Below are 26,597 nucleotides of genomic sequence, written 5' to 3'. Positions count from 1 at the left end.
TCTGATTCTCCAGATCCAGATTGCTGTAACTGGGATTTTCCATGGAAAAGCAAAAACCGACCCCATCTGGGATCTGTCCTGAATGGTGAGTGATCCCCACAATTAGCCCAACTCATACTGCTTACTATGCCATCTTCATGCAGTGTTAGCAAGCCCACACTCCTCCCTTCCTCCCACCGCCTCGAGATCCGGGAATAGAAAGCAAATCAAGACTATTGTTGCTAGCAAGGACACATCGATCGCCCTCTGGCTCACCCATGAAACTTCCCTGAGCAAAGCTCACTCTGGAGCCATGGCTTGTATTCCCCATCAGAACACAAGCTCTCTGAGGGCAAGCACTGTCTTGCTATTTTACTTCTGTGGGGGAAGGTTAACTGCGGTTAAGTGACTTGCCCAGAGTCACAAGCTAGAAAGGGTTAAGTGTGGGAAGCCACACTTGAAGTCAGGGCCTCCTGACTCCAGGATTGGTGTTCTGACCACTGTAGTACCATCTGGCCGCTGCCTATCTTGCTATTTTCCATTGGTATCCCCAGCAGTTTGCTTAGTGCTGGCATATAATAATCATTTAAATGCTTTTGTCATTCATTCTCTCGTGTTAATAACACTGGGCTAAGAATTCGGTCATTTTTTCTAACAAGTTCCATTTCAGGGTGTGCTGGCTCCGGCAAGTGATGGGCGGTAAGACTTTCACAGCTTTTTCCCCCCAAGAAATATGAATTTCCTTACAATTTCAATCAACAAAGCCTTTCCATTTAACAAGTGCTAAGTCCCAACGTTGATGAAGAGCTGTCAGCTTGCTGGGGAGAGAAAAGGAAAGAAGAAATTGGTCACACTTGCCTATTGAGTCAGGTTCTCTGATGGAAGGATATTCTGCACACAGTACAGAAAGTCATTATCTAGTGAGCTGGGGAGGCTGCGGTAGAAGGCTAATGTGCCTAAGTAGTAGGGCTCAGTTTTCCTTCTCAGTCAGCATGAGAAATCGAGGTCCACAGAAACGATGGCAAGAGTCTCCAGTCTAAGCCACGGGATCTGAGTTCAAATCCAGCCTCAAGCATTCGTTGCCTTCATGCCCTCATTTCTAAAACAGATGGCCTCTGAGGTCTCATCCAGCTCTGAGCGCTTTTAGCTGGCCAGCGGCTACGGGCTTCCGGGGGCAAGAAGAGAGATCGGGGATAGCTCAGGGCAAGCCACCATCACTCCTAGCCAAGTCCCCGACTGGCCTCACACCCAGATCCAAAAGACAACACGTCTCATTAGAGAAATCTTTGCAAGGAAAAAACTACCGTGATAGTGATCAATTTCTATGATTTCCAAAAATCAAAATACCCCACTTTGACCCCCCAAAAAGCACACACTTCCCAGGCACACGGGGCTCCAGGAGGGAAGATTGTCAGACCGTGTTATTTTCAGTGTCTGTTGGCTGATTTTCATTTAAATTGCGCTTGGTACCATGACATATCAATGTTACCATAATGCAGTCTGTTTTAATTATGTGCCAAGATCACAAAGTCTAATTAGATTCTACGGACTGAAAAAAAAAGTGGCACTATATGGTCCCAGAATGGCTGTGAGCTTCTTAGAGCCCTGTGCTTCTCCTTCTCCAAGGCATGTGTTGCAGCTTATTATTTCCAGGATTAGAGACATAGAGGAAAGGCCCAAGGAAACCTGCATTCAAGTCCCAGATCTAATGCTTACCAGCCGTGCAACCTTGGCTAAGCTATTAAGCTCTTAAGACCTCAATTTCCTTATCTAAAAATTGATGGTAATAACATACAACCTCACTGGTCATTCAATTCGATTCAACAGACACTGGTTAGACACATGCTATGGAGGGTGTCGGGGACCGTGCATTTGCTGGAAAACAAAGTAAAAAATGCAACACTCTTCATCAACATGGAAAAAAGGTTCTACCTGGGGGCAAGCCACCTGCTGTGCTGGGGGGAACACTGAACCCAGAAGCAAGTCCCTAAAAAGTACAGGCAAAGTACTTTCAGGAGCAGGAGGGAGAGAGTGCTCATGACTGAGCGGCTCAGGAAAGGACGTGGGTACGAGGCAGCACCTGAGCTGTGCTTTGAGGTAAACTAGGATTCTCCAAGGCCTAAGTGAGAATGGAGGGCATTTTAGACATGGGGGAACCCACTGCAAAGGCACAGAGGTGAGAGATATGACATCACTTGTGCTGAAGGGCTTATTATCCTCCAAAATGTTTGGAAGGGTCCAATGTGTTGATGCTTTGGATAGTGTTTTTATAATCATAAAGTGCCTCATTATTATCATGTGCTTCTGAACTACCCAATCAGACTATAAACTCCTCAAAGTTAGAACTCAAACCTTAATCATCTTGGTGCCCTTTCACACCAGACCTTACATACAGTACCTGCTTAATAAAAATTTGTTGAATTAAATGGAATGTTAAAGGGAACAATCAGTGGAAATTCCTCAGAGAGTCTAGGTGTGACAGATAGATAGACAGATGGACAAACGGATGGATGGATAGATAATAGCTAGATAGATGGATAGATGATGGATGATAGAGAGAGAGAGAGACCTTAGAGAGATGATAGATAGACGGACAGACGGATGGATGATAAATAGATGGATAGATGATGGATGATAGATAGATGATAAATAGATAGACAGACAGATGGATAGATGATAGATGGATAGATGATGGATGGATGATAGGTAGATGGATAGATGATGGATGATAGACAGATGGATGATAGATAGATGGAAAGATGATGGATGGATGGATGGATGGATGGATGATAGATGGATGATAGACAGATAGATAAAGTTATAACAGGGATGCTGAAATGGCTTGAGGTATGAAATGGATGAGGTACAAAGAACAACTGTTCAATGGAATTGTTTCCCATCCCCTTTGCCATGCTACCAACCACAGACATTTTTCTCTACAAGTGAACTTCACCCAAGATGGTCTTTGTACCGATTCATCCAATCAAGCTCAACATAGCATGGATCACCTACAAAGTTCTATTGAGGAAATGCCATAAACCTATTGAAGTCAGGTATGCAGGATGCATCAGTGAATGGAGCTATTGTGTTGCATGCCCCGCAGACAATACAGCTCGGTGACTGATTAAATGCTGCATCTTTTAACCAGTTATTCCGAGCTGGTAGAGATATAGCCACGGGGACTCAAGATAAAGCACAGTTATACCATCCAACAGGGACCAAATATCTTTTAGAAGAAAAATGCATTTTTTTTCTTGAAATGCTTACCACAGATTTCACTGTGAGGCCGGAAGGAAGGCTCAGGCCTTGCTAAAAGGATGCCCGGAGAGCTAGCTTTCAATAGCATATAGACCCCCATGGCATAAAAGCAACCTGAGTTTCCTCTGATCGGCTGGGGCCCAGTCAAAAGTGACTTTCAACGGCGACTCTGGAGGGACCTCTGCCTGAGGCACATAACAATACTCCTGTTGGCAAGATGGTGGAGGATTACAAATGTCAGCCATCATCTCCTCACCATTCCACATATATGTACTGACAAAGAAATGTCACAAGCTCACTAGCTGGGGAGCCTGCATTATGGAAAGCTCTCCTTCACACACACACACACACACACACACACACACACACACACACACACACATCTAAAGGTCAGAGGCAAAGGCCTCAGCTCTGGGTATTTATAACAAAGCGTTTTCTCCCATTTGGTCCATTTGGTTGGAAAGGGCTACAGGGTAGATGTTTTTGTGGAGTTGCTGCTCATCCCTGGAAAGGGCACAAAGAACCACCTACGTGAACTACCTAACAGAGCACTCTCAAAAGAGCCTCTCACCTCAATGAAAGAATGACCTTTCCATTGTAAGAAAGTATTTCACAGGGCTTCCTCTGCCTTGCTACATAGGCCAAGCTCAGAGAGAGCAGGCAGCATCACTAAGAAGCTTTCCACAGGAGCTTACAGCAGAAAAAATTCTGCAATGAGAAAATCAAAGAGTCCCAGAATCGGAAGGGGCTACAAGAGGTCACATGGGGTGTGGAAAGAGGAATACATTTGTTGGCAGTGGACCTGGGTTCCACTCTGTCCTTTACTGCCCATGTTACTTTGCATATATCACTCCCCATTTCTAAGAGGCAGTTTTGTCATCTGTCAAATGACAGGCTTGGGCTACATAAGTTCTATAGTCCAATCTGCCTGGCCATCTACGATCTATCTACACTGTCCCTGACAGGCATTCATTATATTGTGCTTGAAGATGAGACCATTAGTTTCCAGGTCTGGAATTAGAAGGGACCTCAGAGGCCATCTAGTCCAGTCCCTCATTCTACAGACAAAGAACCTGAGGCCCAGAGCTCTTAGATAGATAAATAGGCAAATAGACTGACAGGCAGATAGATAGAAAGACACAGAGTCACAAAAGTCCTAAGTATCAGGGGTAGGATTTGAACATAGGTAAGACCAGAAGTAGGAATTTCAGAGCTAGCACCTTTCCAGTGATGGAGGCAGGTATGAGCTAAGAATAGCCTAGCCTTCACAAGGGGACCTGCCCCTCAGTTGGACAGCTCTGAACATAAGGATTTTCTCCTTTATAATCATTTAGCTAGAATTGTGATAGGTCAAAGAATTAAGAAGGTACAAGGGCAAAAGTTATACGGTAAGAAGACTGGCATTACTGGTATCAGCCAGATACTACTGAGTCTTTAGTATTTAGCATCCAATAAAAAGGGGGGTCAATGGATGGGTAAACTCATAAATATTTCATGTATTATAGACTGTACGCAGAAAAATAATGCTCATGGAAATTAGGCCTGACATTTAAAAATCAAAAAGTCCACACATACTATTTTCCACTAATAAAATCTTAAATGAACAAAATGGCAGAGGCAGAAGGAATCTTAGAGATACCCAGTTTAATACTTGTACTGTACAGAGGAGAAAACAAAGCCAGAAGGAAAGGACTTGCCCAGTGGGACACATGGACCATAACAGAATCATAGAATTTGGAGCTAGAAGGGACCTTAAAAATCCTTTAATTTAAACAAACCCTCAATCTGACAGATCACTGAAGCCCACACAAGGAAAGTGACTTAGTGACACAGGCAGAGTGAGATTTAGAATAACCAGACAAAATGGTGGAGTGAAGCCAAGAAACTGCGCAAGGTTTCCCAGTTTCCTTCCAAAACCACATGAAACTAAGCCTCTGAACAGAGTCTGACAGACTGAAATCACTCTTCACCTCAAGATAGATTGGAAAGATTTCAAGAAAGGGGGAGTAAAAGGGGTGCTCAGCTCAGCTCAGATGTTGTCCATGAAAGTCAGTGAGAGGGTCTTAATCACAGTAGATTCGGTCCTGTCTCGGTAGCAGAGCAGACCAGTGGGACAGCTGCCAGTTGCAGCACAGAAGGCAAATTGCCAGCATGAAAAACCAGACTGTTGTCTGGAGAGAGCAGGTAGGGCTACTCCCTGCTGTGAGACCAAATCCAAGGGGCCCTGGCAAAATGCCAGCCTGGGAGATCATTCTATTGCTAGGAGGGAGCAGGTAGGGTTACCCTCTGCTACGAGCAAGATGCCAAACACGAGGAACCCCTGGCAAATTGACATTTCTAGTAACCAGACTGTTATTGAGAGAGAGCAGGTAGAGCTCCATGCTATGAGGCCAATTGCCAGCCCAGGAAATCGAGCTGTTTCCTAGAGAGATCGAGCAGGGCTATCCCCTGTGGTGAGCAAGATACCAACCACAAGGGGATTGTGTGATCAAAGGCAAGAGTCAAAGCTGCACAAGAAACTTGGGACAGCACCTTTTATACCCCAGGAGGAGAGCTCCACCATAAAAGTCACAAAATGGAGAGGGGAGAAAAAGAAAGAAAATGAGCAAGAAACAGAAAAGAACCTTAACCATAGAAAACCACTACTGTGACAGGGAAGAACAAAACATTAACTCAGATGAGGACAAAATGCCCACAGAGGAAATCTCAAAGAGTGATATGGATTGGTCTCAAGCCCAAAGAGGCTTTTTAGAAGTGCTCATAAAGCATTTTAAAAGGCAAATGAGAGAGGGAGAAGAAAAAAAGAGAAACGAACCCAAAGGTATGCAAGAGTGAGTCAGCAGCTTGGAAAAGGAAGGCAATTCCTGAAAAAATACAATTGGCCAAATACACACACACACAAAATCCACTGAAGAAAATAACAACTTGAAAAGTAGAATTAATTAAGAAATTTAGAAGAACCCTCAGAAACCAGTGGCCAACCCTCTTATTTCACAGATGGGGAATCTGGGATTTGGATATTGGAAGAATCTGGATGAAGGCAATCTGGTGGCTGAGCCAGCAAGCATTAGCCAAAGGCAACTCTGGGCATTTTTCTTTGCTCGTCCAATGTACACCCTTCTCTAATACTGGTTAGAGAGGAAAGTTTCTGAAATCAAGTCCAGGCCATGAGACTGATGAAGACAGTAAGAAAAGGAGCAGGTACTTGAACTCTACTCCAAGATGCTCCTGGGGAGGGAGGAGGGGGAAGGATACAGAGGAAAATTCAGAGGATTAAAAAAATATCAATAATAAATATGTATTACTTGATCTCTCAAGAACTGAAGTCATATTATTAGATAAATAGGTTTCTATGTATAAAGAATATGGAGGGTCCTCATCATCAAGGTACAATGTGGACTAGATGATTACTTAGAGGTACAGTATTAGATGACTAAGTCTGCTTGCTGTACAGCAGGTGGCATTGAGTGACATTCCTGGGCTTCCAACCCTGCCTCTTACCATCAGAAGCCTCCAAACCTCATCCAAAGAGCTACAACTCACACATGGATCTGCAATGACTGGCGTTGTTGAAGAAAGCAATTACTCATAAAAGCGTGCTAGCTAGTGACTGAAATGACCTTTTGCAACAGAGCAAGTGTGAGAGAAAAGTGAAAATTAGTTGAGGATGAGCTGATGTCTCTATGTCACTACATGTCTTATTATGATCTGCAACATTCTAGTTGAATAGCAAATCACTGGTGGAGAACAGAAATTAGCATCTCCAACACCTGCATTACTTAGTGATGTTCCTGCGGGTTTCCCTCTCCCACCAAGGACTACATGCGTACTGTTCTGTTCTTGATAATAACAACTCTGGCCATCAGAGACTCTCTGATTTGGAAGAGACCTCAGAGGCCATAGGGGTCAATAACTTGCCTAAAGGCCCAATCCTCCCTTGCACATTTATTATTCCTCTCTTCACTTGGAAGGGAGCACCCTAACTTGGATTGTGGGTCATTTCTTTTTTGGGTATAAGCTGGGTCCCTTGAAGAGAGAGACATAAATAGAGGCCATCATAAGAATAGAAGGGGGTGGAAGGGAGCTCAGAAAACAGGCAGGCCCAAGAAGACCATGAGGGCGAGAGAAGGCTGAGGCTCCCTACCATCACACATGAAGGCAAAAGCTGGGCTACAATTAGAGGATTGCTCCCCTACAGTCAAATCTACTAGGCTTTCTACTCCATAGTGCCAAGAAAACTTTTCCAAAGCAAAGATGGGAACAAGAAAGAGGACTCTCCGAAAGCTTTTTCAAGGTCAAATTAGGATTCATAGCAATCAAGGGGAATTAGCATGAGTAACAGGCAAGGATAGCTTAGTCCACAGAATTTAAGTCTCTTGAAAGCAGGGCCTGTTTTCTCTCCCTCTTTTCTTTCCTCCCTCCCGCTCCTTTCCTCTTCATCTCTTTTTATCACTCCCCTCACCCCACTATATGTTTGTCTATATGTCTGTCTCTGTCTCTCTTCCTTCCCCTCCCTCTGTCCTTTTGTCTCCCCTCCTTCTGTTCTTCCTCCTCCCTCTCTCCTCTCTCCCCTCATCCTCTTCTCCCCCTTTCCCTTTCCTTCTCCCTCTCTATCTCTCCCTCCCTTTCTCCTTTTCTTCCTTTCTTTCCTTTTCCTTCTCCTCTCTATTATCTAGCACAGTTCCTAGCTCACAGAAGGTTAGTTAAATCCAACCCTGCAAGTTCAGTTGACCCATTCAGGACCAATCTCCCCTTCCCATTTCCTAGCAGCTGGCGTGGACTTTCCCTGCACATCTCTCTGCTTTCTCTTTCCTTTGCTTCAAGAGCTGGCCTCTGAAACTCCGATGTTTCTCTCAATAGTAACTGAAAGGGCGATGATCCCAAACCGCATATTTCAGCCTTGCGAGACAGGAAAAGTCCACCCGTTGCCAAGGGAGTGGTAAGTAAACTTTGAAAAGTCAGATTTTCCTCAAGTATTTACTTGAGGATAACAAAGAAAGCTGCCAATGACCTATGGGATAAAAACCATATGAGTCACGGACGAGGGGAGTCTTTGAGAAGTCTATTGATTTCTGACCTTTAGCAATCCAGAAGAAATACTATGCCTTCTCACTCTGTTCAAGTCTCAGGGGGTGATGGAGTTTTCCTTTTAAGAAAATATTTGAAGTCAAATGATTATACAGCCACATCCTATTTTGATATTAATATTCATAACATTCAGCTGATTTGCAAAGCTATTCATGTGTGGGGAGGCTAGGTTGTCAGAAGACTACAGGGTTTATGACAACTTTCTGTGGGTTTTTGCCAACGGAGAGAACCTGTATTCCATTCCACTACGGGAAGATCTTGTGGGAAAAGTCCAGAGTCGAGTTCAAATGAGAGAAGGGCTCCCTACCGATGATAACATTGTCCAATCCGTAAAGGGCAGCGTGCTGAGCGCACCAAACCCCATGACACTGCAGAGCTTCTGAATGAGATCCACTAGCACACTAAAGGGTTTTACCTAACTCTGCAAACCAAAAACCCAATAGATGGCAAATGCTTATTACCCAGTTTATGGCACGTGGTTGCGTAAAATGCACATCAAGTTGTTCCATGAGCACATCTCACATGGACTTGGCAAACAAACAGAGAAGTAAACTCGGGATTGAAGAGAAGGAAAAGAGTCAACTGTGCTGTCTTTGGGAAATCAAATAGTATTTAGAGCTGAAGCTTCTCCCTAAGAAGCAAAAGTCCACACTAATGACACCAATATTCTCACAGTGACGTTATGTGACTGTAAATTATTAAATGCTATAATCTCTGAAGAATCCAAGTGGTGTGTCACCCAGAAGGCAATGACATCAAGAGGCTTCAGAATGCTACCAATGATCAATTGTGTTGAAAAAGCAATGTAAGATTCCTAAGCGACAGATCCTAAGCAGACAGATCCCCGTGGAAGGAGACAACTGCTGAGGATATATATATATATATCCTGAGAGCCAACTATGTTCCTTTCTTGAGCATCCCTAACAGCCAACCACAGATTGGAGCCAGGGATTATACCCTAAGTCAAATATAAATTCACATTGAGAGAGAGAGAACCTTGGAGGGAGCACAGATTTAAGCCTAGAATAACATTGATTTTCATGGAGACTTCTACTCACTGAGAGAGAAAACCATCAGCAAGGCAAGCAGAGAATTCATGCTGGACTCCTAGCAGAATGAGACCTATAGCAGATGCATGGCCAGCCAAAAAGCTCCTATCAATGAAATGTCCACTGCGTGCCATCTTTGTGATTTGCAGCACGAAAGTATCATTCATCCTCTCCCTCTGACCGGAAAGTCCACAAATCACATCTCCCTATCTCCATTTATACTCACTCCCATATCCTTTGCACTCAGTTAACTAATCATAAAATGTTTTTGTTGCCCAACGTGGGTGATCTGTGTCACTTCTGCATCCTTCCTAGAGCTTCCACGTCAAAGCCCTTGTCATCTAATGAAGAGATTATTGCAACATCTGTCCTAGGTAACTGCCTTGTCTAAATCTTCCTACCTTTGCTCTACCCTATATACCACCATGAAACTCACCTCCCTAAGAAATATCTATTACGTCGCTCCTTCGCTGTGATTTCAAAATGGCCAACATTTTGTTAACTAAGTGACCATTTAAAAAAAATTAGATATGCATAAACGTGTGTATGTATATGTGTACCTATATAGACATATACATAGTCTTAGTAAGCAGATACCTTTGAATAAGAATACTCTAACCATGAGACAAAAGCTCAAGTCTCTGAAATACTTAACACGATATAGCAATATGTCTCCCAATGACATAAAGTAATATGTCTCCCACTGTACCGGCTCATAAAACATTTAAAGGGGCCATATCCACCAAATTGCACGTAATTCGGGTGAGATGACTATTAGGGAAATTGGATAAATTATGCAGCATCATCTGTCTTTTAAAAAAATATTAAAATTTGATTTTAAGTAACCAAACCGAATCGTTAGCCGTACTCTATCATTACCGCCTAGTGCTTCAACATAAATAGATGTTAATATGTAGGTAATGCACAGCAGTATAATTACTTCATATTTGTCAATTCAGATTAGCAACTGTCTGGGTAAATTAACTAGCATTATGAGAGAGGTGGTTCGGTCCTGAAACTCTTCAGTGCCAGCACTTTCACTGAGGCTCAATTATACCTTTACTGAGTCCACTTAACCCTCAAAGAGATCTGTTATTTAAAAAAATCCCCACACTTCCCTCCCATCCTGCCTCAGGCCAAAGGGACGGCTCAGTCTGTCAGGAGCCTGCTTCCTCAAGTGCAGAACCCAAAGAGTACATGACCAGAGACAACCCTCCTGGACAAAGCCAAGCAGGCCCCTTTCCTGGTTGCCCAGAATAGCAGCAGTCACGGGGCAGAGCAAAGAACAGACTTTGGAAAATGAAGGTCGTGGGGCCCCTCAGCCATCCAATATGATGCGTCCATAGCTCCAAGCAACAGCAACTGGCTCTTCAAGTGGAATTCCAGGATGCAAGAAGGTCATCATCTTCCCCGACCTGCGTGTTGAAAGGCTCCATGATATAGGATATGTTTGGGGGGGAAAAAGAGCCTTGGGCTTAGTCAGAAGACCCACTTTTGAGCTTCACCTACACCGCTTGAGAACAACAACCATGGGCCAAGCCACCGATCATTCGCAGCTCAGTTTGTTTTTCTGCAAAATGCTGCCAATAATCCCGGACTACCTGCGTCAGATTTTAAGGAGATCGTGATAAAGTCAGAGAACCAGAATTGAATAAGGAGGATGACAAAAGTGCTCAGATCACACCTGTGGCAAATGATGCAAAGAACTGAGTTTTGTTTAGCCTGGGAAAAAAAGATTCGGTTGGAAGTGGGAGGTAGAAATGGGAGTGAGGGTGAGGACTGATAACTGTCTTCAAATATTTAAAGGGATGTCAGACAGAAGATTGATCACACTCTGGCTTAGCATTTTGGCTGTTTTCACTCATGTCTTTTAGTTATGAACCCTATCTGGGGCAGAGATAATAGAGTGGCTTGTCATTGCCTTCTCCGTTCATGTGACAGATGAAGAACTGAGGCAAAAGGGCACTGGTGACTTGCCCAGGGTCACACAGTTAATAAGTGTCTGAGGCCAGGAAGATGAGACTTCCTGACTCGAGGCCTGCTGTTCTATCTGCCACGGCACCTGGCTACCCTCTATTTAGTCTAAGAGGGCAGAAATAGGGAAAGTGAGTGGCAGACAGAGGGCCAAATTTTAGATTGATGTGAGGAAAAACACTATCGTGATAAGAGCTATACAAAAGCAGAGGTCTTTCTCAGGAGGAAGTACCTTCTTCCTCTTCACTGGAGATCTTGATGCAGAGGCTGATAACTGTTTGTCTGATGTGATGACCAGTGGATTCTTGGTCAGTAAGGGCTGGACCAAAAGGCCTCTGCACTATCAACCAACTTGGAGGTTCTACAATGACACACTCTCGGACACAAAATTAAGATTCTCTGGTGTATCTGATGCAAGAAAGCCCCGTGTTGGCAGGACACCTTTGCTTCCCCACACCGGAGCCTCTGCTGGAGTTCAAATAATAATTCTCCTTCCCGACCGCATACACTACAGATGTGAGTCCAAGCTTTTGTGCCCAAGTTCTAATCCTGGCTAATCCTTTCCAGTGAGACTAACAAATTCTAAAAGATTTCCGATAATAGGAAGACTATCTTTCTCTAATATTCCACACAAGAGGAGAGAAATAATCTCTATTTTGTTAACATATGATGTAGGTCAGTAGAAGGTTGGCTAGACTGCTATTTTCTTAGAATATTTCTGTGAGTTCAGGGCCAGGATGGGGGAGGGTAGGGAGGCCCCCCCACTGAGTTCTGGGCCAGGATGTGGGTGGGTAAGGAGGCCCCCCATTGAGTTCTGGGCCAAGAGGGGGGCAGGATAAGGAGGCCCCCCCATTGAGTTAAAGTCTGAAATGGGGACATGTTGGGCAGGCAGGGGCCTGCCTCCTTCTGTGTCCAGGCCAGCGTGTTGAATTGGGTACCCTTCATCCATATATGGAGAAACAGGTATTTTATAATATCTTGGTATATCATATAGTTTTGTTTCTATTTTACATTATATATTAATACAATGACATAATTATTATTAATGTTGTGTTGGGACAATGAAAGTATATCCATATATACTGCATAGTATCTTTATATATGATATACCATATGTGTATAGTATATATACACTATGTAGATATGGGTAGCATATATGTATGTATGTATGTGTGTGTGTGTGTGTGTGTGTGTGTGTGTGTGTGTGTGTATGTCCATGCCTTCCTATATCTGTATGTGCCTGTGTATATATGCTAATGTAGCTGTCTAGCTAGCCGGATCTCTGGGTCTTTCTGTCTTTCTGCACACCTGCATGCTCAGGGTTTGCTGGTTATAGCCAGGATGCTCCCTTTCCCTGAGGCAGTTAGTTATCCCGGGCGTCTGAAAAGCTGCTGTCGGCTGTCCTCTTAGAGTCATCGTTTCAAACGATTCCAAAACTTGGTAGAAGAAAAGAAAAACCCTGTCTCCCAGGGAAAGAAAGGCCCTACCTAAAAGGACAGTCACATAGGGGAAGGGTTACTCTGTTTGGGATACATATGAGCGATCGGCATAAGAAAGACCTTTAGAGTCCATGGACCCCAGTCCACTCATGTGTTTGTTAGTTTTCCCAGAACCTTTTGGGTTCTCTTGTTGCTCGGATTCTCTCCTTCTCTTCTTCAGACTGATACACTAGTTAGCAGCACTTAGGTTGGATCGCCCACTTCCCATTTTAAGTTCTTCCAGAACCGGGACAGATTCATTTCTGTTTGTACGCTCAGCACCTAGTATAATAATTTGCAGATGGAAAGCAGTTACTCGGTGCTCATTGGATCAAATTGGTCTGGCCCTGAGCACATCATCATCTTGGGGATAAATAGCCACCTATCTTTTGAAAAGCTCCATACTGCCACTACTACTTTAAAAGCCTCAGTGGAACAGAAATACTTGAAAGCCCTGAACTCAGAGGAGGGTCTCCCTATCCTCCCCCATCCTGGCCCAGAACTCCATGGGGGTCTCCCTATCCTCCCCCATGCAGGCCTAGAACTCCATGGGAGGTCTCCCTATCTTCCCCCATCCTGGCCCAGAATTCAATGGGGGGTCTCCCTACCCCGCCACCTCCTAGCCCAGAAATCAATGGGGGGTCTCCCTACCCACCTACATCCTGGCCCAGAACTCCATGGGGGTCCTCCCTACCTACCCACATCCTGGCCCTGAACTCAATGGGGGGTCTCCCTATCCTGCTCCCCTCCTGGCCCTGAACTCAATGTGGGGGGGTCTCCCTACCCACCCACCTCCTGGCTCAGAACTCCATGGGGGGGGTCTCCCTATCCTCCCCCATCCTGGCCCAGAACTCAATGGAGGGCCTCCCTACCCACCCACCTCCTGGCTCAGAACTCCATGGGGGGTCTCCCTACCCTGCCCCACTCCTGGCCCTGAACTCAATGGGGGCCTCCCTACCCTGTCCCCATTCCCGCCCTGAGCATTGGGGGGGGTGCTTTTCCAAAAACACACAACCACTACAACTTTTCTAGAACTCTTTTATGTTTATTAATGTTTTGAAAATACGTATCAGAGAATGAACTGAGGGTGGGGGGAAGGGGGTGGATGGGGGTGGGGTAGCAGTTGGGAAGAGGCCCTCCTCATGTGGATGTCGTAGCAGGTTCCGTCTGTCTCCCTCCACCTTTCCTCTCGGTGCCGTCCTCTGGGTCTCTGGAGAACCACACTGCAAGTGGAAGGTGTTCCGGCTTTCCCGAGGGAGAAGTGGGCGGAGAGGATGTGGGGAGCCAGCTTTCCCGTTTCCAGGAGGCGAGACGGTTCCAGTGGGCTTGAGGGCGATGGACTGGGCTCTGGCATCTGCTTTCCAAAGGATCAAACCGTGGGGGGCGGAGGAAGGACGGAAAGGAAAGTTTGGACTCCCCTCGTGGAGAGTCGCGTCTGCATGGAGTGCCGCAGCTGGGGGATGGGGAGAGGCGCTGTTGCTGAGTGGTGGGCACCCGGACCTGGCCGATTATTCGGAGGCCTCATCGGGAGAGTGAGGAACAGGTGGAAGTGGTAGAGTTGGTGGGAGATCCTGGGCAGCTAAATCCCTCTCTGCTACTCTCCGGGCTTGAGCCTGGATCTGGACTTCTTGTCTTCTTCTCCGGGTGGACCTCACTAGGCACTTGTGCAGGGTCGTGTAGAGGCGCTGACAGCCTTCCATACCGAGGCGCACCCCTTCCGCCCAGAGCTCGGCGCTGCAGCCTTCCGAACTGCCCAGTAGGCCTGACACTTCGTTGCGCACGGGCATAAGGGCCACGGTAAGGCCACCGGAGGCCTGCTGCTCCTCGTATAGAACGGGATCCAAGAGCCAAACGGGATCGGCGTCTCCGGAGAGAACTAGGCTGCACGCCGACACCAGGTCGAACATCTCTATGCCGGCGTCTGCCAAGGCCAAGGAAGCGGCAATGATACCAGATGCTAAAATTGCGCCACCATCCTCGAGAACCAAAACGTAAACTTCGAGCTGGGCACGGGGGTAGCGCAGCAACTGAACTGCTGGCATGAGAGCTTCCTGAAGTGCCAGGCTCATTTCCTTCTCCTCCCTGTTGTTGCTGGAAGGAGCTCTCCTTTTGCCCCTCCCCGAGAAAGGTGCCCGGCGGAAGTCGCATATCAGGCGCCCTTGGAGGCCGGTCAGCGGCTCCCCCCCTTCCACTTGGCGTGGACCGTACACAGAAGCAACTATCTTAGTATCTCCTGATTCTAAGTAAGAAGAGCCAGTAGCCTGGCTGGTCTGACCTGCCCTGACGTACACAGGCCGCTGGCGCCGGGGGTCCCGGTTCGGGATGAAATCTCGAACCTGGGCCTCGACGATTTGCTCCGGAGGCGCGTAAAGGATGGGCGGCTGCGAGTCCTCTGGACCTCGAATGCGTTTGTGATCACCAGGCATGGCTGCTTAGCAATAGGTGCCTAGCAATGGCAGCTTCTGTTTGCCTGCGTCACACACTCCTTCTCCCGCCAGTGACCTTCGACGCGGGGAAACCGTAAGGTCACGCGACCGGGCGCCGAGATTCTCACGCTGGAACCCTGCGCCAGCTCCGAGATCTCCCCCGCCCCCCCCCCCCAAGCATGCTTTTTGATAGGTTAGAGTAATACACGGCATCGCAGGGAGTGAGAGAGGGTACGGAGGGATGGGGGAGGGTCAGAACCCAGGAGTTGAGTTCAATTATTTCCTTCCAGAAAAGGAAACTGAGGAGGATTGGGGTTGGGGGATATCCAAATAGAAATAAAGACCTAGCACTGGAGGGTTTCCCATAGGCCAGTTGTCCAAAGCCTTCCATTTCACAAAGCAAGAAACCACAGTTCCCCGAGGGGATGGGCTTTAGCACCCTAGGTCTAAAGCTAGGCCCTTAGAACTTTCTCAGTTTCCACATAATAATCACAATAAAAAGAACCGCTCTTTCTCAGTTTCTGTAAGGATTGCAAAGCACCTGACACATATTACCTTGAGCCTTCTAACAAGTCTGTAAGATAGTTCCTACTTGTACAGAAAGAAACTGAGACCTAAGCAGGTTAAGCAGCTTCTTCATAGGAAAACAGACTTCAAGCTCAAAGAAACCTCAAAGTCCAAAATCTTCTTTTGCATAGCAGGAAACAAGGCCCAAAGAAGAGAAGTGACCTTAGACCAGAGAATCATTCATTTAGAGACCACCTAACCCAACCTTCAGTCTACCAGCCTTGTCCCCCAAAGCAAGATTTAGCTGTTTCAGTTACTGAACAGTCAACTTTTCCCTGATCACTAGGAGAGGCCCTACCTCACTGGGAAATTCTCATTTAGAATTTTTTTCTCAGCTTATTCTGAGGAGGGGTCCCTAGCATTGTATCGCTCTTCCCCTTTCATTTCCTGAGTAGTCATAACCCTGAAGTTCATTTGTTGGCCAAAGTGCTGGCGACAAGCCTCTCTGTATCAAATTATACCGGGCAGAGGATCCCATGATCCTCTGGAGCGAAAAAGGGCCATCTAGTCTGACCCCTCATTTTCAGAAAGGAAACCGAAACCAGGGAGCAATCTGCCCGGCAGCACACTTAAGATCACAGAGCTACAAGCACGAGGGATTCTGGGATCATTTGGCCCAAACCCCATCTTTTACACATGACAAAATAAAGTCACAAATCATGTGGGCCAAAGTCACGTGGGTAAGAAGCCAAATTCTGAAGCTATTCCAGAGATTCCAAATCCAACATGCTTGTACACTGCACCCGATTCTTTAGAAAGCATCTTATTAAACACCTAATATATATGCCAAGTAATATCTTAAGCGGTACAGATACAAATCTCCAAATCAACATTGTTCCCGTTCCCCTGCTGCTATAATCAACTCAAAAGGCTTTCCAATTTGGGAGGGTCTACCAGAATTTCTATTTAACTAGAGGAACCCTGGGGAGCTCAGAGGCTTCTTCTTGACAGGAAATATATTTCACAGGAAAAGCAGTAAGCACGAGAAGCCATGTGGTAGAGTAAATAAAGGCCTGACTTTGGATTCAGAAGACCTACATTAAAACCATGCCTTATACACATTCTGGCTAGGAGAATATAAGTTCGTTGTAAGCTTTCAATGTCCAAAGTACAACTCTTGGACCATAAATTACAGCGGGGTTACCAGGTCAATGGAGTTTTCCCAGAAGATGTTGACTAAAGCACTAAATTCACAGGATGGAACATAAATAAACATGGGGTCATACATACAAATAATTAGGCTACAACTGATTCCTAGGTAGTTAGTGGTAGGGCCAATTCTCAGAATTTGGTCTTTTGTCTCCACTAGTATGGATCAGAGATGAGTTATACCAGATTTTTAAGTCTCTGTCACATGCACGTGCACACACACACACACACACACACACACACACACACACACAAAATTAGGGATAAAGAAGGAACTTGAACCCAGGTATCCCAATTTGCAAGCCCATGCAATCTCCTACCTGCCCCTCCCTCCTTGTCTTCTACTAACCTAGAGAGACTAATATTGGAGTGCATAGATAGAAATACCTCCTGAGGAGTCTTTTCTCTGAAAAAGTTTGATCTCCCCAGATAAATGTGGGAAGCTGATCTCCAGCATCCTCAGAGAAGTATCCTCATTTGAGCAAACCTTTTCTTTTTTCAATGACATACCTGTTCAACTGAATTTTTATTTATTTAGGCAAGGCAATTTGGGTAAAGTGATTTGCCCCAGGTCACATGGCTAGCATCAATTGCTTGAGACTGGATTTAAACTCTGGTCATCCTTACTATAGTGCCAGTGCTCTGTTCACTATGCCCCACAGCTGCCTCTACACCCCCAATCCATTTTAACTTACAAACTTGAATAAACCCTACAAAACAAGTGTAATGTGGTAGGATATCACCTGGAGAAGAACTCACAGCAGGGGGCATATGGACAGTGTTAAGGCAAGGTATCATGAAGGAAGAAGAAAGTAATACAATTACAAGGATTTCAGAATGTTTATATTTATATGATCCCCTATAACCACTTACATGGAAATTTAAAAAAATTAAATGTTTATTGTTTTAGTGCAAAATAAGAAATTGAATTCGAATAATTGTAGTACAAATCTTCTGAGTGGAAAGTACATTTCTTTTTATTGTTGGTCAGCCTTCACAAGCCAGCAAAAGTACAGAGGGAAAAATATTATCTTCATTTACAGAAGAGAACAACAACAAACAGGCTCAGAGAGATCAAAGGTCTTGGCCAAGTGATAAATATACAATTTGTGGTGATTCTGGAACATGAATCTGGATAGTGATTTGAAGTCTATTACTTTTCCTACTAAAATTCAGCTAGATCTTTCACCAATCAAAAGACTAGAGTGATTAATGAAGTTATTGGAGTAAAATGTTTCTCAAGTCTTTACTGAGCTACATGGGACAAAGATGCATAAGACAGGGTAGCTATAAATGTAGAGACCAAGAAGAATGCTAAGTATATCAATATAATGATGTAGCTGATCACTTGGAAAAGACATAGTTTCAAGGAAAGGTACCAAGAAGGTGGTAGTAAATAATACAATTTTAGGCAAGTCCTCCTCAAAATAAGGACAAAAAAACCCTCTGAGAATACCAGTCAGCTTCTTGCTGTGATCAATGAAAATATAAATTGCAATCGTGGAAATATTCAACTGAAGCCACGGAAGAAAACCGTGATGGAAAACTTGATATCCAACTCTTCTCTGTTCCTTATTTCTTTGCTAGAAATGCTACATTCAAGGAGATTGATCAATGAAAAAATGTTCTTTTGAAATATGCTTTAAAGGAGGAAGGGGCAGGGCAAGGAGGACAGGGAAAGAGAGGGAACTTTTCTACCACAAATAATGAATGGGAAGTTCAAAGCTGGAGACCACTGACAAAATGTTTTCCTTTCTGTTGTTGCTCATCCTTTGCAACCCAGTGAAAGTAGGAAGGGGAAAATAACATCCTTGTTCTATAGTTGGGAGCTCAGAGCTCAGAAAGATCAAGGATCTTGGCCAAGACTGTTCATGTTGATTCTGGAATAAGAATCTGAATAGTAATATCAAGTCCACTACTTTTACTATGAAACTCCAGCTACCTCATTCACCATTCAAAAGATTTCAGTAATTGCTGAGGTTCTTTGGGTGCAATGTTTCTCTCTTGTTTTTATGCAGCTACCTGGGACAAAGGTACAAAACACAGGGTACCTATAAATGTAGAGAAGTATATTGATTAGGAATTTGAATATAAGCATACAAAACAAAGATAATGCTGTAGCAGATCACATGGAGAAGAACTCACAGCAGGGGATCTGAGGACTGTACTGAGGAAAGGTATCATGAAGGACATGGAATGTAACACAATGTTAGACACCTGCCCCTCAAAATGAGCACAAAAAGCCCTCTGAGAAGCCCAGAGTCAGTCCCCTGCCCAATAATCAGTGAAAATATGAATTTCACAGTTTCAATTGATCAAGGATAGACAGAAGCAGCTACACCCAAAGAAAGAACACTGGGAAATGAATATAAACTGCTTGCATTTTTGTTTTTCTTCCTGGATTATGTATACTTTCTGAATCCAATTCTCCCTGTGCAACAAGAAAAATGTTCGGTTCCACACACATGCATTGTATCTAGGATATACTGTGACATATTTAACATGGATAGGGCTGCTTGTCATCTGGGGGAGGGAGTGGAGGGAGGGAGGGGAAAAATCAGAATAGAAGCGAGTGCAAGGAATAATGTTGTAAAAAATTACCCTGGCATGGGTTCTGTCAATAAAAAGTTATTTTAAAAAAAAGAAAATATGAATTTCAATCATGGAAATATTCAGCTGATGGCATGGAAGAAAAAGGTGATGGAAAATGTGAGTTTAGCAACTCTTCTCTCTTCCTGATTTTTTGCTACAAATATTATAAGCAAGGAGATTTATCAATTAAAAATGTGTTTTTTTTAAATAAACCTTAAAGGAGAAAGGAGCGGGGCATGAAGGACAGGGAAAGATAGGGAAACTTTCTGACACATAAATAATGAAAGCAATGGTCAAAGCTCGAGACAATGGACAAAATGTTTTCCTTTTTGTTACTGCTCATCCTTTGCAACCCAGTGAAAGTAGAAAGGGGAAAATATTATTCCAACTCTACAGATGAGAACAACTGAGGCTCAGAAATATCAAGGGTCTTGGCCAAGGCTAAATAGACAGTTCATATAGATTCTGGAACATGAATCTGGATACTGATATCAAGTCCACTTCTTTTCATATTAAACTCCAGCTACATCCTTCACTCTTCAAAAGATTTCAGTGATTAATGAAGCTTTTTGGATCCAGTTCTCTCAAAATTTTACTAAGCTACCTAGGACAAAGGTACATAAGAGAGGGTACCTATAAATGTAGAGACTAGAATTATATACATACCACTTACAAATTTGAATATAACCATACAAAACAACCATAAAGTGGTAGGAGATCATTCATTTGGACAAGATCTCACAGCAGGGGTATGAGGGTCGTGCTAAGGAGAGGGACGGAGAAGTTGGTAGCAAGTAATATAACTTTAGTCAACTCCTCCTCAAAGGAGGACACAAAACCCTGTGAGAAATCCATTTAGCCCCTTGCCCAGAGATCAATGAAAATATGAACTTCTATGGGGGAAATATTTAACTGATGGCATGGGAAGAAAAGATGATGGAAAACTTGAGTTTAGCCACTCCTCTCTGTTCCTTATTTCTTTCCTAGAAATGATATATTCAAGGAGATTAATCAATCAAAAATTTGCTCTTTTGGAATACGCCTTCAAGGAGGAAGATGTGGAGCAAGGAGGGCAGGGAAAGAGATGGAAAATGTCTGCCACATAATGAAAGCGATGTACAAAGTTCAACATAATGGACAAAATCTTTACCTTTTTCTAGTTGCTTATCCTTTGCAACTCAGTGAAAGTAGGTAAGAGACAATATTATCCTCGTTGTACAGGGGAGGACAACTGAGGCTCAGAAATCAAGGGTTTCTGCCAAGGCAAAATAGAAAGTTCATGATGATTCTGGAGCATGAATCTGGATACTGATTTCAAGTCCACTATTTTTCTTGGAACGTCCAGCTACATCTTTCACCATCCAAAAGATTTCAGTGATTAATGTGCTTCATTTGGCACAATGTCTCTCTCAAGTCTTTACTGAGCTATCAGAGCAAAGGTACCTAATACAGGTATATATAAATATGGAAACCAATTAGAATGATAAGTATTTTGCTTTCAAATTTGAATATGGCCATACAAAACAACTATAATGTGGTAGGAGATCACTTGGGGAAGACCTCACTGCAGGGGCTATGGGGAAAGTGGTAAGGAAAGAGACCAAGAATGAGATGGCATGTAAATACAATTTTAGACAAGTTCTCCTCAAAACAAGGACAAAAAACCCTTTGAGAAATCCAGAGTCAGCCCCTCGCTCAGTGATCAGTGAAAATATGAATTTTAATCATGGAAATATTCAACTGATGACATGGGAGAAAAAGGTGATGGAAAACTTGAGTTTAGCAACTCCTCTCTTCCATATTTCTTCACTACAAATATTACGATCAAGGAGATTTATCAATGTAAAAATTGTTCTTTTGAAATAAGGCTTAAAAGAGAAAAGGGTAGGGCAAGGAGGGCAGGGAAAGAGAGGGAAACTTTCTATCACACAATGAAAATAATGTTCAAAGCTCATGGCAATTGATAAAATGTTTTCCTTTTTGTTATTGCTCATCCTTCTCGAGCCAGTGAAAGTAGGAAGAGAAAAACATAACAGCTCTACAGATGAGAAGAATTGAGGCTCAGAGAGATCAAGGGTTTTGGCCAAGGCTATATAGACAGTTCATATGGATTCTGGAACATGATTTTAAACTTTGATATCAATTTCACTACTTTTTCTACTCAAATCCATCTATATCTTTCCCTAATCATAAGATCTCGGTGATCAATGAGGTACTTTGGGTAAAAATGTTTCTCTCGAATTTTTACTCAACTACCCGGGACAGGGAACTGATAAATGTAGAGAGGAATGAAAATAATAAATAACTTTCTTTCAAATTTGAACATAATCACACAAACCAAATATAATGTAACAGATCATTTAGAGAAGAACTCACAGCAGGGGGATGGGAGGCAGTGTAAAGGAAAGGTACCAAGAAGGTGGCAAGTAACACAATTTGAGGCTACTCCTCGAAATAAGGATTAAAAAACCCTTCGAGAAATCCAGACTCAGCCCCTTACCCAATGATCAATGAAAACATAAATGTCCATCATGGAAATAGTCAACCGATGGCATAGGAGAAAAATGTGATGAAAACTAGACTTTAGCAACTCTTTCCTGTTCCTTAATTCTTTGCTACAAATATTACAATCAAGGAGATTTGTCAATTTATAATTTGCTCTTTTGAATTAAGCCTTAAAGAAGAAAGGGGTGGGGCAAGGAGGAAGGGAAAGAGAGGGAAACTTTCTGGCACATATATAAGGAAGATGTTCAAAGCTCAACATATTGGACAAAATCTTTATCTTTTTCTTGTTGCTTAAGCTTCCAATTCAGTGAAAGTAGGTAGGGAAAAATATTATTCTATATGTGAGGACAACTGAGGCTCAGAAACAGCAATGGTCTAGGCCAATGCTAAATAGACAGTTCAAGTAGATTCTGGAACACGAATCTGGATACCGATATCAAGTACACTACTTTTCCTTCTAAACTCCAGCTACATCTTTCACCATTCAAAAGATTTCAGTGATTATTAAGGTTCTTTGGGTCTTTATTGACCCAAAGACTCAAGTCTTTATTGAGATACCTGAGAAAAAGGTACATAAGACAGGGAACCTATAAATGTAGAGATAAATGAGAATATAAATAAATTGCTTACAAATTTGAACATAACCATAAAAAACAACTATAATGTGGTAGGAGATCACTTAGAGAAGAACTCACAGCAGGGGGTAAGGGGGCAGTGCTAAGGAAATGTAAGAAGAAGGAGGTGGCAAGTAATACAATTTTAGGCAACTCCTCCGCAAAATAAGCACAAAAAAACCCTCTGAGAAATCCAGAATTAGCCACTTGTGCAGTGATCATTTTCCTTCTAAACTCCAGCTATATCATTCACCATTCAAAAGATTTCAGTGATTATTGAGGTTCTTTGGGTACAATGTTTCTTTCTCGTCTTTACTGAGCTACCTGGGACAAAGGTAGTTAAGACAGGGTACATATAAATGGAGAGATTGATGAGAATGATAAATATATTGCTCACAAATTTGAGTAAACCCTACAAAACAAGTATAATGTGCTAGGAGATCATTTGGAGAAGACCTCACATCAGGGGGTATGGAGTCAGTATTAAGGAAAGGTTAAAAAAAACCAAGGTAGCAAGTAATGCAATTTTGGGCAATTCCTCCTCAAAGTAAGGACAAAAAACCCTCTGAGAAATCCAGTCAGCCCCTTGCCCAGGGATCAACAAAAATATGAATTTCCATCATGGAAATCTTTAACCTGATGGCATGGGAGAAAAATATGTTGGAAAACTTGAGTTTAGCTGTGATGACCGCGCTAGCACCCCAGACACCCCAGAATCATCCGGAGTCAGGATAAGCAAAAGTCCTTAGTCTTGATTCTTGGTCTTTAGAGGCAGGATTGAACAGGATGGAAGCAGAATCTCCATGACCTCCTTCTCCCTTGTCAATGGCCAAAGTGACTCTGGCTCGTCTTAATCCACCCCCTCGTCCCTCCTACAATCCTCTATACACCAATTATCGAGCTAGCACAGGATAGTGGGAAGGACCATTTTCCAAACATATGCCCATAGAGTATTGTCCAATCATGAGTTAGTCCTAAGTGCTTGAACCGAACTCAGTGCAATGACTCAAGAGTTTCAGCCCTCTACATTCAGCCACTCCTCTCTGTTCCTTATTTTTTTCCTAGAAATGATATAGTCAAGAAGGTTAATCAATGAAAAATGTGCTCTTTTGGAATATTCCTTAAAGGAGGACAGGGAAAGAAATGGAAAATGTCTGCCACATAATGAAAGTGCTGTACAAAGTTCGACATAATGGACAAAATCTTTACCTTTTTCTTGTGGCTTAACCTTTGCAACTCAGTGAAAATAGGTTGCGAAAAATATTACCTCATTGTACAGGGAAGGACAACTGAGGCTCAGAATGATCAAGGGTTTCTGCCAAGGCTAAATAGATGGTTTATTTTGATTCTACAACATGAATCTGAATACTGATTTCAAGTCCATTATTTTCCTTCTAAAAGGAATGTCATTTTCTTCTCCCTTTCTTATTTCTTTGCTACAAATATTACAATCAAGGAGATTTATGAAGTTAAAATTTTCTCTTTTGAAATAAGCCTTAAGAGAGAAAAGGGTGGGTCAAGGAGGGCAGGGAAAGATAGGGAAACTTTCTGCCATATATTGAAAGCCATGTTCAAAGCTCAACATAACTGACAAAATCTTTATCTTGTTCTTGTTGCTCACTTTTTGCAACTCGATGAAAATAGCCAGGGAAAATATCATTCTCATTCTACAGGTGAGGACAACTGAGGCTCAGAGAGATCAAGGGCCTTGGCCAAGGCTAAATAGAAAATTCTTGTAGATTCTTGAATATGAATCTGGATACTGTTATCAAGTCCACTATTTTCCTTCTAAACTCCAGTTACATCTTTCACCATTCAAAAGATTTCAGTGATTAATGTTCTTCATTTGGTACAATGTCTCTCTCAAGTCTTTACTGACTATTTGAGCAAAATTGCCTACTACAGGGTACCTATAAATGTAGAGACCAATTAGGATGAAAAGTATATCATGTTCAAATAGAAATAAAACCATACAAAGCAAGTATAATGTGGTAGGAGTTCACTTGGAGAAGATCTCACAGGAGGGAGTATAGGGCCAGTGCTCAGGAAAGGGACCAAGAAGCTGGCAGCAAGTAATACAGTTTTAAGCAAGTCCTCCTCAAAGTAAGGACACAAAACCCTCTAAGAAATCCAGAGTCGGCCCCTTACCCAGTGATCAACGAAAATATGAATTTCAATCATGGAAATATTCAACTGATGCCATGGAAGGAAAACGTGAAGGAAAATGTGAGTTTTGTGACTCTTTGCTGTTCCTGATTTCTTTGCTACAAATATAACAATCAAGGACATTAATCATTTACAAATTTGCTCTTTTGAAATAAGCCTTAAAGGAGGAAGAGGTAGGGCAACGAGGACAGGGAAACAATGAAACATAAACACGTGAACACAAACAATGAAAGCGATGTACAAAACTCGACATAATGGACAAAATCTTTACCTTTTTGTTGTTGCTCATCCTTTGCAACCCAGTGAAAGTAGGTTGGGAAATATATTATCCTCATTGTACAGGGGAGGACAACTGAGGCTCAGAAAGATCAAGGGTTTCTGCCAAGGCTAGATAGACTTTGATTCTAGAACATGAATCTGAATACTGATTTCAAGTCCACTACTTTTCCTACTAACTCCAGCTAGATCTTTCACCATTCAAGAGATTTCAGTGATTAATGAGGTTCTTCGGGTACAATGTTTTTCTGCAGTCCTTACTAAGCTACCTGGGACAAAGGTACAAAAGAGAGGGTACCTCTAAATGTAGAGACCAATGAAAATTATATGCATACTGCTTACAAATTTGAATATAAGCATACAAACAAGTATAATGTGATAGGAGATCCCTTGGAGAAGACCTCACACCTGGGGGTATGGGGGCAGTATTAAGGAAAGGTACCATGAAAGAGGCAGCAAGTAATACAATTTTAGGTAACTCCCCCTCAAAATAAGTACAAAAAAACCTCTGACAATAATTCTAGAGTCAGCCCCTTGCTCAGTGATCAATGAAAATTTGAATTTCCATCATGGAAATATTCAAGTCATGGCATTCTAGTCTTTTTTGTCTATTCTTTCTATTTTGTCTATTCTTGGGGCAAAAAGTGATGGAAAACTTGAGTTTAGCAACTCTTCTCTCTTCCTTATTTCTTTGCCGGAAATGGTACATTCAAGGAGGTTAATCAAATAATAATTTACTTTTTTGAAATAAGGTTTAAAGGTGGGAGGTTTGGGACAAGCAGAAAGGGAAAGAGAGGGAAACTTTGCGCCACATAAATAAAAAAAAGTGATGTTCAAAGCTTGAGATATTTGACAAAATGTTTTCCTTTTTGTTGTTGCCTATCCTTTGCAACCCAATGAAAGTAGGTTGGGAAAATATTACCCTCATTCTACAGATGGGGATAACTGAGGCTCAGATAGATCAAGGATCTATGTCGATTCTGGGACATGAATCTGGATACTGATTTCAAGTCCACTACTTTTCCTCCTAAACTACAAGTACATCTTTCACCATTCTAAAGACTTCAGTGATGAATGAGTTTCTTTGGGTACAATGTTTTTCTTAAGTCCCTTCTGAGCTAGTTGGGCCAAAGGTACATAAGACAGGGAAGCTATAAATGTATAGGCCAATGGGAATTATAAGTATACTGCTTAGAATTTTGAATAGCACCATACAAAACAGGTATGATGTGGAAGGAGACCATTTGAAGAAGACCTCACAGCAGGGGGCATGGGAGCAGTGCTGAGGGAAGGGACCAAGGAGGAAGTTGCAAATAATACAATTTTAGGCACCTCCTTCTCAAGGGTAAAAAACCCTCTGAGAAATTCAGAGTCAGTCCCTTCTCCAGTGATCAATGAGCATAATGGTTTCAATCAGGGTAACATTCAACTCATGGCATGGGGGAAAAAGTGATGGAAAACTTGACTTTGGCAACT

The 26,597-nt window shown here is 43.0% G+C and overlaps 2 protein-coding genes across 4 annotated transcripts in view; both read right to left on the bottom strand.

The window, feature by feature from the left end:
• The window catches only part of FGF13 (fibroblast growth factor 13), a 532,490-nt gene that overhangs the window by 367,430 nt on the left and 138,463 nt on the right, over window positions 1–26,597 (bottom strand). The window lies entirely within an intron of this gene.
• On the bottom strand, window positions 13,851–15,284 carry LOC127542710 (exosome complex component MTR3-like). Its single transcript, XM_051968477.1, has one exon. The coding sequence runs from the start codon at window positions 15,250–15,252 to the stop codon at window positions 14,335–14,337; it is 918 nt and encodes a 305-aa protein (XP_051824437.1). The 5' UTR covers window positions 15,253–15,284; the 3' UTR covers window positions 13,851–14,334.

Source organism: Antechinus flavipes, chromosome X, assembly GCF_016432865.1.
Source record: "Antechinus flavipes isolate AdamAnt ecotype Samford, QLD, Australia chromosome X, AdamAnt_v2, whole genome shotgun sequence".
NCBI lineage: Eukaryota > Metazoa > Chordata > Mammalia > Dasyuromorphia > Dasyuridae > Antechinus > Antechinus flavipes.
Note: the sequence above shows the minus strand (reverse complement) of the source record. Positions and strands in the feature narration are given on the sequence as shown.

Coding starts and splice junctions, on each gene's coding strand:
- LOC127542710 (XM_051968477.1), bottom strand. CDS start 15,252: ATGCCTGGTGATCACAAACGCATTCGAGGTCCAGAGGACTCGCAGCCG.